This window comes from Doryrhamphus excisus, linkage group LG1 (assembly GCF_037039965.1).
Source record: "Doryrhamphus excisus strain RoL-2023G ecotype Guam linkage group LG1, RoL_Dexc_Guam_v1.1, whole genome shotgun sequence".
Classification (NCBI taxonomy): Eukaryota; Metazoa; Chordata; class Actinopteri; order Syngnathiformes; family Syngnathidae; genus Doryrhamphus; species Doryrhamphus excisus.
Genome location: NC_136357.1, coordinates 13,062,872 through 13,076,537, shown reverse-complemented (window position 1 = coordinate 13,076,537; position 13,666 = coordinate 13,062,872). Strand labels below are relative to the sequence as shown.

General features: G+C 40.8%; 2 protein-coding genes across 5 annotated transcripts; one reads left to right on the top strand and one right to left on the bottom strand.

Annotated features, from left to right (window-relative positions):
• Positions 1 to 537: 537 nt before the first annotated feature.
• Positions 538 to 5,104, bottom strand: bend7 (BEN domain containing 7). Of its 3 annotated transcripts, none has more exons than XM_078790426.1 (10): positions 4,729 to 5,104; positions 4,281 to 4,355; positions 3,109 to 3,419; positions 2,790 to 2,910; positions 2,426 to 2,715; positions 2,245 to 2,352; positions 2,049 to 2,166; positions 1,660 to 1,773; positions 1,537 to 1,586; positions 538 to 1,242 (listed from the first exon to the last, which is right to left on the bottom strand). In XM_078790426.1, exons 1-10 carry the CDS (start codon positions 4,793 to 4,795, stop codon positions 1,198 to 1,200), a joined length of 1,299 nt encoding a protein of 432 aa, XP_078646552.1. In that variant the 5' UTR covers positions 4,796 to 5,104; the 3' UTR covers positions 538 to 1,197. The 3 variants fall into 3 exon arrangements, with proteins under 3 accessions (XP_078646552.1, XP_078646546.1, XP_078646555.1); XM_078790420.1 differs by having other exon boundaries at positions 1,551 to 1,586; positions 4,729 to 5,102; XM_078790429.1 differs by lacking the exon at positions 1,537 to 1,586 and having other exon boundaries at positions 4,729 to 5,098.
• Positions 5,105 to 5,393: 289 nt separating this feature from the next.
• On the top strand, positions 5,394 to 10,538 carry prpf18 (PRP18 pre-mRNA processing factor 18 homolog (yeast)). 2 transcript variants are annotated; one of them, XM_078790435.1, is made up of 11 exons: positions 5,394 to 5,588; positions 5,942 to 6,019; positions 6,199 to 6,225; positions 7,054 to 7,155; positions 7,423 to 7,536; positions 7,658 to 7,804; positions 8,539 to 8,607; positions 8,691 to 8,831; positions 9,434 to 9,505; positions 9,594 to 9,749; positions 9,829 to 10,538. In XM_078790435.1, exons 1-11 carry the CDS (start codon positions 5,523 to 5,525, stop codon positions 9,907 to 9,909), a joined length of 1,053 nt encoding a protein of 350 aa, XP_078646561.1. In that variant the 5' UTR covers positions 5,394 to 5,522; the 3' UTR covers positions 9,910 to 10,538. The 2 variants fall into 2 exon arrangements, with proteins under 2 accessions (XP_078646561.1, XP_057932063.1); XM_058076080.2 differs by lacking the exon at positions 6,199 to 6,225 and having other exon boundaries at positions 5,396 to 5,588.
• The last annotated feature ends 3,128 nt before the right edge of the window (positions 10,539 to 13,666 follow it).

The following is a 13,666-nucleotide window of genomic DNA, read 5'->3' as shown; positions in this document are numbered from 1 at the left end:
GGCCAAACCCCTGTCCAGGAATGACTCTCGACTGGCCCACAAGTTCAGTTCAAAACTTGACAGTGACCAATATTTTTGCAGCACATACAGTACCTAAAAACACCAGGGCATTGCTATATAGACTGGAAGACAGCAGCACACTCCTGTCATTTAGAGGATCTTTGTCTAGCACATTTGCAGTATGTAAAGTATTATAAACAGCACAGCACTCCTTGCACATAGATCTTTGACTAGCGTTTTTATTTTTTTTACAGATTTACAAATTGTAGATCTTAAGTGTTTTCTGTTTCTTTACACATAGTTGTGCATTCCGTCATATAGAGGACTAGAATTTTTGCAGTACACAGCTAACACATAACCAAAAATAACATTAGTTTGTCTTGTGGTTAGTTAACGTTTTTGCAGCAGGTGCTGAAAAACAGGAGCGGGCTTGTGTTGTATCGAAGAGGGTACTTAAAATCAGCAGAGCGCTCCTGTCAAATAAAGGATCTTTGTCTCACATTTTGCTGTAAGTACTTAAAAACAGGAGAGGGTTTGTGTTGTATAGAGGAAGGTACTTAAAAGAACAGCAGAGTATTCCTGTTTTAATGATCTATGACAAATGTTTTTTTTTTTTTGCAGTTGGTCCATGCATACTTTTTCTATGCCGCTTATCCTCATTAGCTGGGTATGCTGGAGCCTATCCCAGCTGTTTCTGAGTGGGAGGCGGGGTACACCCTGACTGATCGCCAGCCAGTCACAGGGCACATGTAGACAAACAACCATTCACATTCACATTCATACCTATGGACAATTTGGAGTCACCAATTAACCTAGCATGTTTTTGGAATGTGGGAGGAAACTCCACGCACGAGGAGAACATGCAAACTCCACATAGAAATGCCCAAGCAACTGGGAACCCAGGTCTTCCCGATGTGTGGCCAAAGTATATTTATTTAAAGAAAGTCCAAAGCATTCTGAAAATGTGCCCCCCAGAACAATTGTTGAATAACCCTGACTTAAAGTATAATTTGCGCAACAGAAACAAACAGTATGACATTTGTAGATCTTGCCTTTGTTTTGTATTCATTGTGTTTAGGATGAAATGATAATGAAGTACAAAGCAGTTGTTGGCGGCGAAATGACAATGCATGTAGTAAAGGAATGCAAACAATCGCAGGTCATGGGGGTTGCCCTCCAATCAACCAGTCAGGTCCATCAGTGGTGTCCCTCCCACACTTGGAGGTATGCTCTTATCACAAGCTATAAGAGAAGATAGAGAAGATGTTCTATGAAAGCATAGTCCAGTATAAGCATGAAGAACAAATTATTTTTGACCACGAGGGGGCAACAGAGAGTTGCTAAGAGGGAAGGTAGTGTAATAATTAGCTGACATTTGGGGAAGCTGCGTGAGAAATGTCACAGCAATAACGTGGATGTATGAGCCAATGAGAGAGTTGGCAACAGCTGATGTTTTTGTGTTGTGACACTATATAGTGTGCATGTTATGCAGGATGGAGATGGTGGAAAGATCATGGTGTAATAGTTATGAATTACATTTGAACCCATACATGATGAGGGTCCATTTAAGACGTCTTCTGCAGCATCTAGGGAGCCAATGGAAAGATAGTTTTATACTCCCCCGACCGCATACGTATATGATACTGCATATTAGTCTACCTCTTTTCAGCCTCCTCCTGGCAAGTTTGATTTGATCTTGAAGGATCTGAACCCAATCCCGTGGCCCGGGGAGCTTCTCTATTCTGTGCTCGTTGCAGTATTTCTCTGTAAACGCTGCACACAGATACAACTGAATTCAAATAGGGACTCAAATGCGATGAGTTTTCAAGTGTTTTATTCATATTAAACCTAAAACCAGATTTTATTTTACTTTATTTTGCACATTAATCATCAGTTTGACACAATCATTATACTCATCTTTAGCCCAAGCTATTATTTTTGCATTTTGCATTTATTTTTGTTTGGTGTTTATTAATGCAGAGGCCACAATTTGAGGGTATGGGTACAAATGGTATATTAAACATGGTGTCTTTTTGTCTGATACCTACCTTTAATGGCACCAACAATATTCTGGTCCAGGCCTTTCCTGTTATCATTAAGCCCCCTCTTCCTTTTCCCATTGGGCAAGGAGATAGCTAGGGTTGCATCGTCAAAGAAGGCACACACCTAAAAGATATTGTACAGTTAGAGTGAATACTAAACATCCGTACCTGCCCATCATAGTGACAGTCAAAAACTTTGCACCAGTTTCCTGAACAGGAGGCTTCCAGAGCGTGTGTAGTTGACTAATATGGAGTCTAGTTGAGCCTTGGAGATAAAAACGTCATAATCCTCAGCAAGGCGCACCTCCGACTGAAAGGCAATCAGATGAAACAATGTGGCAAAAGATGTCACAGAAGCATCATTGCACGTTATCTTAAATTACCCGTACTTCAGTGGCCTGAGGTGCCTTTACTTTTGTGTGTTTGTTGATACTTGCTAGGTTACTATGCTGTGGCTGCACACAGATCTCAGTGGAACCAATAGATGAGAGTGAAATTTCCCCACATTCTTCTTTCTTTACGGCTTCTGTGGGTGCAGCAGTCAGCGGTGATACCTCCAAAGGGGAAGCAACAACCCTCTTTGCCACTTTAAAGATTGGCCTCCACTTCCTGGGCCTGTGGTAAGGAGAAGAACCAGGACCAAGGCGAGGTTGACATGGCTGGTCAGATGATACTAGGAAAAAAAGATGTACAGTATTTTCAATACTGCAGTTGCAGTGTTTTGAGTATTATTCGTGTCTCGTGCACCTCTCTGGGCCTGCATCAGCCTCCTCATGGTACGCAGCTCCTGCAGAATGGCCTGCAATGTGCCCTTGCAATTGCACACACAGCAAGGGGCTCCTGATGCAACAAGTACTGGAACTACATCTGTTGGAAAGTCACATGATCTGTCATTTCCCGCTTAAACTTGCAAGATTACAATTGTGTAATTGACTTTTGGACTAATCGTCCAAAGTCAACTGGGATAGGCTCCAGCATACCCTAGTGCCCTGTGTTGGGATTTAGTATTTACTGTTTTCCTATGCATTGACTGCTGTGAAAACATCAAAGCTAGTGAATACTTTCCATGAGCATCATCCACTTTAATCATCATATCCTTGCTGGAGTAGCTGCAGGTGGGACCGTGAAGAATTGGAGTGGCTCTGGACAAAGCAGAAGGCGTTACATTCCCAGTGGAGTCGCAGCTGCTCATCCGCCGATCCTTTGATTGAGCAGAAGAAGCTGCAGGCTCTACGTCGGTCACATCCGGGGATGTTTTTGATACTCTGTCTTGTTCTTTTTCCACGCGCTGATACACTCTGCTGGTCTTGTCGCCTAGAAGCCTCATCATACCAGTGATTTGCTTCTTGATCTCCATGCTGTCATCACCCGGCCAAACTAGAAAGACAATAGTGTTTGTGAGGTAGATGCAGAAGACTTAGTTTAGCGTGTGCACACATATGCAAACATTCATCCATTTTCATTCATTCATTCATTTTCTACCGCTTTTTCTTCACGAGGGTCGCGGGGGTCCTGGAGCCTATCCCAGCTGTCTTCGGCGAGAGGCGGGGTACACCCTTGACTGGTCGCCAGCCAATCACAGGGCACGTATAGACAAACCATTCACACTCACATTCATACCTATGGACAATTTGGAGTGGCCAATTAACCTAGCATGTTTTTTTGGAAACCGGAGTACCCGGAGAAAACCCAGGCATGCACGGGGAGAACATGCAAACTCCACACAGAGATGGCTGAGGGTGGAATTGAACCCTGGTCTCCTAGATGTGAGGTTTGCGCGCTAACCACTAGTCCGCCGTGCGGCCACATCTTTGGAGTCTATCTCAGCTTTAGTCAAGAAGCGGGGTACACCCTAGACTAGTCACCAGTCAATATAATAAAGATTTATAGATAGATTTAAATGGTAATTTAAATGGGAATTTAATTTAAATGGGGACATTACGTGGGTTTTCTCCAGGTACTCCGGTTACCTCCCACATTCCAAAAAATTCCACTCCAAATTGCCCATAGGTATGAATGTGAGTGTGAATGGTTGTTTGTCTATATGTGTCCTGTGATTGGCTGGCGACCAGTCCAGGGCGTACCCCGCCTCTCGCCCGAAGACAGCTGGGATAAGCTCCAGCATGCCTGCGACCCTTGTGAGAATAAGCGGGATGTATGGATAATGTGTAATAAATACAAATATACAATATAATAAATGATATAATGAGGATAAAAAACAATTGAAACATAACTTACCATCTGGCACAGCAGCATCCTGCTCTCCATATGTATCTTTACAACTGGAATGAGTCACATGTGAGGGGCCAAACTCTATAATTAAAAACAATATACAATAAAACAAACTAATAATAATGTGACATATTGTTGCACAGATTAAGAGTGTGAATGAATGTTCAAATTAGGGCCTGGAACCCCTCCCTTTCCATGACAAATCCACCACCTGTGGGTGATATGAATGAACTACATGCTGCAGACCGAAGCTGTGACAAAGCTTATTTTGCGGCCACAATGCGACCAATTAAGGTCTATTTTTACTCGTGTGAATATCTAAGCAATCCCGGCTGCATTTGCATTGCTAAAATAATTTCCAGGATTGTTTACAAGAATCGTGATGGAGGTTTTTTTTATGCAGGTTCGCCGATGCACAGACAATGTGGACATGGCTTTTGTTCAGCATGCTTACCTTCACCCTTGACGAGTTTAAAGCTCTGTGACTTTCTTCTCCTCTTTCTCTTCTCCTCAGTGTCCATCTTCTTCGGTGGCTGTGCAGGCTGCAGAGATTCGTGCACCAAGTGACTAAAATAATCACTGTCCGTCTGCTTTATTATCAATCAGTTCAGTTCATCATAGGGCTGTGACAGCGGGTCTGTCATCACCGTCATCAGTCTTTTAAAAGCTGCTTTTCTATTACATTCTCATTTTGACACCCTGGTCGACTCAGCGAATGAATGATTCGATATCTTAACTTGTTTTTCTGTTACATTCGCATGTTGACACCCTGGTCGTGTCAGTGAATTAATGAATTTATATTTAACAGGCGTCGCTTGCCTTTTACGCCCCCGCATGGTATCACCCTGTACTGTGCTTTTATGGTTTATGTGTAAAAAATAGATACACAAAAATGTAAAGATTGTGTGTTTATTGAACCTTTAACCACATATTGTTTCAGTTTTACTGTTGACATTGTTTATTAAATGATGTGATTAATACAAGTATGTATTACTATTTTAAAATCCGATTTAAGGGACAATAAAACAGTATTTATCTCGTATATTTAGGTAATTGTGGTGCAGTCTTACAACTTTATTTTGAAATAGTGACCACAATAACAGGACTCTAATACTGAAAAACCACTAACCTCCTGTTTGACATCCGGGTGAAGTAGCATTGGTGTGCTATGTAGTGAACGCTAACCCGGTTACTAGAATGCTTTTCTTATTTGAATGCCCGGATATTGTTTGATATTATATACTTAAAATGGATATACTCAAAGCTGAGATCACCAGAAAGAGGAAACTCCTCGAAGAGAAGCAACTTGTTGACGTAAGTATTGTCATCTTTGGGGAGTTTTGGTTTGCTAGTTAGCTAGCTTTTTGCTAGCATTGTCTTTTTTATTAGCTGTAGCCAGCTCTCCGTCTTCTGTCTATAAATGGAAAACAAACATTCATATCGAACTCTTCCTTGGGGTTTTTTACACTTTAAAAACATCTTTATTTAAAATAATACCGTATTGGCTGGTGGAAGTTAATACATCCAGCTGCGTAGTAGGTCGGTATCAACAAGAAGGCGGTCACAATATTAGGTACACATTTAGTACGAGAATTGTATCAACATTTCTATCTGTGGGCATAGTGATTCTTTACACGCTCACAATTATTGTTCTTTTTTGGTTCCAGGACTCCAAAAAGTACTTCAAAAGATCAGATCTCGCACGGAAGGAGCAGGAAGACTACTTCCGAAGATGTGGCTATAAGGTTGGTTGCTGTATTTAGCCTTAGCACACACAAACACATCTCATTTGTTCAATGTTATGTCGCCGTTGCCATTGAGCCACGCGTGGGGAAGGTGACAAGTTCAGGTCTTAAGTCAGTCGTGTTGTATGTATTTGTCTTCACTTTGCTGTTTCTCCTCAACTTGCCGCCTGCATCTGTAGGTTCAAAGAGAGCCTCCTGACAGTCAGGTATGGGCTTGCAACAGTGAAAGTAACCGACAGGATTGCATGACTTAAAAAGTGTTTTTTTATGTTTTAATATAGACAGTGTCCGAGTGCTTCTACATTCTTGGCACCTTTTTTTCACCAGCAACAGACTATTGTGTGCTCCTAGTACGCAACAATTGTCGGTGTGTATACTTTAAATACTCAGCCAGAGACACAATGTTAACATTACTGGACTTGTTTCATGGCAAAAAGTCTTTAAAAAAAGGTAACAAGGAACAGAAGCCATAAAACCAAATATGGACACATTCCCAGTGTGCTTTTCAGCATGGGTACTGAATTTAAATGGGAAATATTAGTCTTATAAAACAGTTTTTGACTGCAGCTTTTATTTTATGCTTTCTCTCCCCGTTTTGGTTTCTGCAAAGCCTATGATGTCACACTTTGCAAACACACTGATACCCAAAGGGTCATGTGGAAGGCTTTTTTTGCATTAGATTGTGTTCCTTAATTGTGATAATGATAGGCTGAAAGCATTGATGCATGTGTTTTTAAAAGCATGATGCGGTACTTTGTTCTGGAAAAAGGCCAAACGTGGCAGTGTAGACGCTATTAAAGGCTGCGTTATTAAGGCGTTTGTGTCCATTGATGAGAGTGCTTATTTTTCTACTTGGAGTTACAGGTAAGATATGCATGGGAATCTGTGCTGATTGATTTGTCATTGTGATGAACAACCTCTTGAATTCTGAGGTCACATTTTACATGAGCCTACAAAAGCGTTTTTTTTTTTAAAACACCAATCATACCATTTCTATTGCTGTACTAACGTGAGTGTTTCCTTTTTTCCTGAAGATTGACAAAAAGGAGGAGGATGAAGCAGCCACCTCAGCTAATCCAGTGCTGGAGCTGGAACTGTCAGAAGAGAAGCTGCCAATGACACTGTCACGACAGGAGGTGAGTGGTTGCCTGTAGAGTATTAAGTCTACAAAGTTTCTGCAAAGAATGAAATTGAATACTCCTTAATATGTACATTGAGCAGCTCAGTAAATTGAAGGAAATCATGTTTCATGTCTGATTCATCATTTTAATCAGAAAAGTTAGGGCTAACTTCCCACAGGTTTAACAAGAAGAGTTAAGTCCCTATGCAGGATCCCCGATTCAAGTTGTAAAATAATTTGTGAGCTCGTTCAATTGTGAACAAATGTTGTCTTTTTTTGTTAGGTAATCCGGCGACTGAGAGAACGAGGGGAGCCAATCCGACTTTTCGGCGAGTCCGATTATGATGCCTTTCAACGACTGCGGAAGATTGAGATTCTGACTCCAGAAGTAAACAAGGTAGGCATCAGGACACTTTGGAGTGGCACACATCATGGTCTTTGAATTTAGTGCATTTAAAAACACTTCCGTTAACTCACTTGATATTGTTGCACTGTAATTTAAATGGCTTGTGTCATAGGGTTTGAGGAATGACTTGAAGGCTGCCATGGACAAAATTGACCAGCAGTACTTGAATGAAATTGTCGGCGGGACAGAGCCTGGAGAGGTTGACACACAACATGACCTCAAAGTGCATGAAGAGAACACCACCATAGAAGAACTAGAGGTACTTGTCATTGAACACTATTAGTTTTACCAGAGACAACCGAGAAAACAGTTGAGCAATATTACCAGTTGTGGGGAAAAGAGGGAATCTAGGGGGCTATCCACACGGAAATGTTTTCATGTCAAAACGGTCATTTTAGCCAATGGAAACTGAGTTCTAGCTACCCTGAAACGATTTCCAGAGTGGAAAGCAACTTGTTTCTGTGTAGACAAACGACCTACTCGCTGACTCATGAGGTTTGACGACAAGCCACCATAAAGGATTATTTTGACTGGCATGATTATCCCCAGTCGATATTCTTCTGATATTTAGTTGTCTCAAACTCCACAACAACTTGCGTTGTAAGTCTCGACCAGCTGTGGAAAGCGTAAGACAACTGACTTATGCATGTGTTCTTTCTTCATCTGTAGTTTGGTGTCAAGTGATTCCGTCTGTGTGTCTCTTCACAGAGCCACACATAGGTGTGCTTTGTGTATTGCATTGTTTTTACACAATGATCTGCTCCCATCTGGATGTGACAATTTACAAATCCGACAGTGTGGATGGGAATTTTTTTTTTAACCCGCCAAAAAAGTAACAAACCCATGAAGGTTTCCATGTGGAAATGGGGAAAAAGTTCAAAGACCCTTTCAACAAAGTGGCAACCTTGTCATAACACTTCAACCAAGCAAGGCAATAAGTGTAAGTCAAACATACTCACATGTTTTATGATGGATCCTTTCTTGTCCATGCAGGCTCTTGGCAAAACTCTGGGCAGAGGAGATGATGATGGAGACCAGGATGTCATCGACAAGTTCCTAAGTGTGAGTGTTCTTTGCGCTATGTCATTAATTACAGCTAGGGCTCTTTGTCAGTGCTCTCACCAACCATTTATGTTTGATTACAGTTCCTCCTTGGAGTGTGGGCCAAAGATCTGAACAGTCGTGAGGACCACGTGAAGCGCAGCGTTCAGGGAAAATTAGCCAGCGCCACCCACTCTCAGACCGAGTCTTACCTCAAACCTCTCTTCAGGAAGCTGAGGAAGAAGGTAACAAAACAGCCCAGTTATTTCATCTGAAATATAAAATTCTTGTGCAATAAGATGAATGAATGAACAAAGGTAGCAACTGTAATGATGCCAGAGCGTGACAATAACCAACCAATGAGTTCCCATTTTTTTCATTCTTGCTACTCCCCCTCAACATAGCGGTGTTTTGACCACCCGTGCTACACGCAACGTATTTCATGAATCCACTGGGATGTCCCTTCCTGCGATTCAGAATGCGGTTAAGCTCCAAAAGTGTGCTGCTTTGTGGACAGTCATGGTGTTGTTGACAGGCCGCAGCAGGCAGCCATGCGCTTCGTTGTACAGCAGAAAAAAATGTTTGTTTTTTGTTTATTCTTGGCAGCTTGGTAAACTTGGCTGTGTAGTATTTTGACTGTAAAAGCGACCAATGCAGTGCTTATCGGAGGTATGGAGTTATGTTTATTATAGATAGTGGGGGAAGGGTGAAAATAATGTAATCTCCAAAAAGGCAGCGCTGAAAAAAAGTTTGGTAACCACTGCAGTAAAGGGTGTATTTGCATGTTATCATTGGATTGCTATGATATGTATCATCCATTCAAATTGTGTTGTTTCCTGTTTTACAGAATTTACCAGCTGACATCAAAGAATCAATCACTGACATCATAAAATTTATGCTGGAGAGAGAATATGTAAAGGTCTGTTTTATTCCACATTAGCTTCTTCTTTATTATACACCCAACTCTACATGGTCTTAAATATGTTGGTCTTGTTTTCTTTGTCCAGGCAAATGATGCATACTTACAGATGGCTATTGGAAACGCCCCCTGGCCCATTGGTGTGACTATGGTTGGTATCCATGCCCGTACAGGGAGAGAGAAGATCTTCTCCAAGCACGTGGCCCATGTTCTCAATGATGAAACGCAGAGAAAATATATTCAGGTGAGACAAATGAATGGTGTCACATTACATAGATGTCGTTGACCACTTGTGATGGCACATTTTCATTCTTCTTCCCCAGGGGCTAAAGAGGCTGATGACCATCTGCCAAAAACACTTTACCACAGATCCATCCAAGTGTGTTGAGTACAATGCTCTTTAAAGTGAATCTTCAACAAAGTCTACTGCATATGAAACATTGTGGACTGCAAAGCAACTACATTATCTACAGTAATAATTGTTGGAGAAATGACTCTTGGATTAGATTTAGTGACGTTTATCTTCAGATTCATCAAGCCCTGACGCTTATTATTGCGAATAAGCACATGCTTTTCTCATGTCTTTTCTATGTTCATTCATAGCCAGCAGAGGTATTTTCTTTTAATGGCAGATTATTTGTCCTTCAGGAAACAAACAGATGTCTAACTCAAACGCTGAATTGACATGATGTGGTCTTGTAGAAGATTCTGTAGTGTAAGTTTTATTACACCTGCTAACCACGACAGAGTCAACTGTGTGCATAGTACAAAATCGACTAAACGTTTCATAGTAATAATTGAACTGTTCTTTTCCTCCAGCATATGCGTCTTGCGCCTATAGCTGCAACAGTTTAGTGTGGAAACAAAATTAATCCAGTAGTAAACACAATCACAAAATTGTGACACAAAAGTGTTACATTTGGCGGCAATTTACAAGCAGTTTTAATTTTAAAATTAAACTCCTTTTTTTCTATGTATATTATGTCACATCTTTTTTTTTCCACTTACAAAAATAAATATGTACTGGAACTTTTGCTGCTGTCTTTATACTTTAGTCTTTAGCCAGCAGCAAAACTGCTGTATCTCCTTTGCAAATGTACTAAAACATTCTTCAGTTTCATATTTTGTCACTTTGTGAGAAAAAATAATATTGAGTGTGTGTTCCCCTGAATGGTAATCCCAAGCATCAGTGACGCAATACATCATGCGTTATTCCTGATTACAGATGGAAACCTTCCAGGACTTTGCTGCGATGCTATCATCCAGCGTCACACACTGTCTGACCTCATTACACAGAGTGTGTAACCATGGCGATCCTGTGTTCCTCGTGTTCCGAGTTTTCTTGTCTGCTGCGTGAACACACGTCATTGCATTTTCAGGTTTTGTGCTGTATCTGCGTCATTCTGACTCCAGCAGGCTCAGCTGGACAAGGTGACAGGCTAAATAACCAGTGTCGGATTTTCAGCTTGACGTCCAAGCTGCCACTAGACGATTTATTGTAACAGCAGGAATGTTGAAATGTTTGTACTCGGGCGGGGGAGTGGGTGAGTGAGATCATCGTGTTTGTTCAGCCATGGTGGCATTTATCTGCCCCTGAGTTAAGTAAGCTAAATATTTTGGCTGTTGTCCAGCGAGGTCACTTGCCTCACAGAACCATGGGACCTGTGCAAAGCCTTCAACTGGGGCGGCAGAGGTACACACACAATGCACTACATTGTGTGTTATCATGCTTCACCTGGCCTCAGACCTATTGTATGATATGCATGCCATCTTGTCAGCATGTGTTTTAGGTGAAAAGCCTGGAGGATGATAAGAGGCGTGCAGATATAGATGTTAAGATGACCCTACAGAGGAAGGCAGCAGATCTACTGGTGGAAACTCTTATTGGAAGTATCAACATTGTTCAAAATGGTATCTGTTTCTTCAAGAGTCATGTGTTTTTCCCCTCATAGATCCTATGTGGGATTATATACAGCTGTCACTGAAGGGATTACTAAAGTATACATTTTTCTCGCAGAGGGTCAATGAAGTATGTGAAGGTCCCTTTCTTTGCTATTCACTTTTGCTTACTTGCATGCTAAAATTGATGCGTTGCAGTTCAAAATATGCTAACTTTGGAAACATCTAATGTGGGATCTAGCATCATATTGACAGGTGGTATCACATATACCACATATGGACAGTTAGTTGTGAATATCACATAGTGTGCTTTTATAAACTCCATGGCAACAGTGGGACCTTAGTATTTTCTGTATTATGAGGATGTGGGCAAACTGATTAAGACACTGTTTTTTCCTTGCTTTAGTTCATGCAGATGGGATTTTACCAGAAAGGACGTGCTTGGGTGGGTGTCTATTCAAACCAACCCTCAGTATGTGTCAGTACAATCACAGTCACATGAAGGATGAAGCTTGTTTCCAGGATACCACTTTTCTTTTTTTTTCTGCAGAATTCTTCATCTGTAGTTATCCGCCAGGATGTTGTTTATAGGGTCTCAGCTGTAATTGGAGAGCTCAGCTTTTCATCCGGATCAACTGGGCGGTGGTGTTGCCAGGCACCTGGAAGCCAGTTAAGGCACACACTGAGTCACACCACTATGCTTTTTCATCACACATTCTGACTGGTGTTTTCCCTGTTTAATCCAATTTGTAGACTTATTTTACATTTTATTTTAAATACCTGCTGAAGCCTGATAGTCCATTTGTGTCCTTCAATTTACAATATGCACTAAAATCTCTTAAATGAAAGGAATGTGTGATGGCACTGAATGTCATACACAATATGTATCTGATAAATTCACCCTCCCAGTTCACAAGTAACAGCACTGCATCATCATTGTGTCTGTTCCTACCACTCCATGTTATTATTAATCCTAGAGCAGCAGTCCCAGCATCTTTCTATTTAAATAGAACCATCATCACGGTGAAGATTCTATTCAGTGTGGTCTCACAGTAAATGTGCGAGATAGGAAAGGAGATCAATAGACTGTTATTATATAGTCTTACATCAGGACAGCCTGCTGAGCTGTATGAAAAATTTCAAATCAATCACAGGGTCAAACTTTGGGGTTTAATAACAGCGTGTGAAAAATAATAGCACATGCAACACAAATGTTCACGCTTTGGTGTGCTACGATTAACAAGTAAAAGAGTGAAACACAAACTAATATATGCAGGTGCATTTCAATAAATTTGAGTGTCTTTGAAAGGTTTAAGTAGCTCAATTCCAAAAGTGAACATTCTTATTCTATAGATTCACTCCACACAGTGAAATATTTTAAGAGTGAATGAATAAAAACTAATTCTGTTTTACAGCACGAAAAAATCCAATTTAAGTCTGAAGTCATACCTAACTGACCTTAACTATACCTAACCATACTGAACATTAAACATAAAAATGTAATAAAAGTACTGAAAAATAAAAAACAAAATCCTCTATGGTGCCTAGTTATTACTGTCTTTTCCGAGCATATCCTTGAACATGTTCAAGGATACCGTAGCGACCTAGTGTTGGACTTTTGTGATTTCTGTGTGAAACTGTGTAGGTGGATGCGGAAGGACAGCTGAGTTTGCTGATGTTGTTTTGGTGTGATTATGGCCGACACGCAGCCTGTTTAGTTTTTGCAAATTTTTTGGAAATTGTTGATGACCACCACCTCATCATCCTTGCAATGTCAGGGTAGACATTACAAACGATCTTTTATCCTTACTTATGGTCACAAAGGTCGAGTGTTGAGAATAGTGTAGCTGTACATAATGTTTCTCTTCTGCTGCAACTACAGTGGTGTGAAAAAGTGTTTTCTCCATTCCTGATTTTTGTTGTTTTGCATATTTGTCACTTATATTAGTATATTAGTGAATGACAAAACAACTGAATGTAAAATACATTTTTTAAATGGAACAATTTATGATGAAGGAAACGGTGAGTTTAGTGTATTTTTGTATGTTTGTGTACATAAACACAAATATTGGAACATGCCCAGTGGGATATTGTTTTATTAATTCTTGTGCTATACTGTACAGACAGGAAATGTTTTGGACATAGACTTTGTGAAGTTTGAGGCGTCAAGAAGGAATATTGTCGAGGGACAGAAAGAGAGCAAGAACGAGAGGGAGGGAGGACGCACGTGGCACGTCGCTTATGGTCAGTGTTGATCCTCTC

Bases quoted from the DNA above. Each gene is read 5' to 3' on its own strand.
- prpf18 (XM_078790435.1), top strand. From the start codon at position 5,523: ATGGATATACTCAAAGCTGAGATCACCAGAAAGAGGAAACTCCTCGAA. The intron at 6,226-7,053 runs GTATGGGCTTGC...TTTTTCCTGAAG, and splicing joins GAGAGCCTCCTGACAGTCAG to ATTGACAAAAAGGAGGAGGA. The intron at 9,750-9,828 runs GTGAGACAAATG...CTTCTTCCCCAG, and splicing joins CGCAGAGAAAATATATTCAG to GGGCTAAAGAGGCTGATGAC.
- bend7 (XM_078790420.1), bottom strand. From the start codon at position 4,795: ATGGACACTGAGGAGAAGAGAAAGAGGAGAAGAAAGTCACAGAGCTTT. The intron at 1,774-2,048 runs GTAGGTATCAGA...ATCTGTGTGCAG, and splicing joins TATTGTTGGTGCCATTAAAG to CGTTTACAGAGAAATACTGC. The intron at 1,587-1,659 runs GTAGACTAATAT...TTGGCTCCCTAG, and splicing joins CAGGAGGAGGCTGAAAAGAG to ATGCTGCAGAAGACGTCTTA.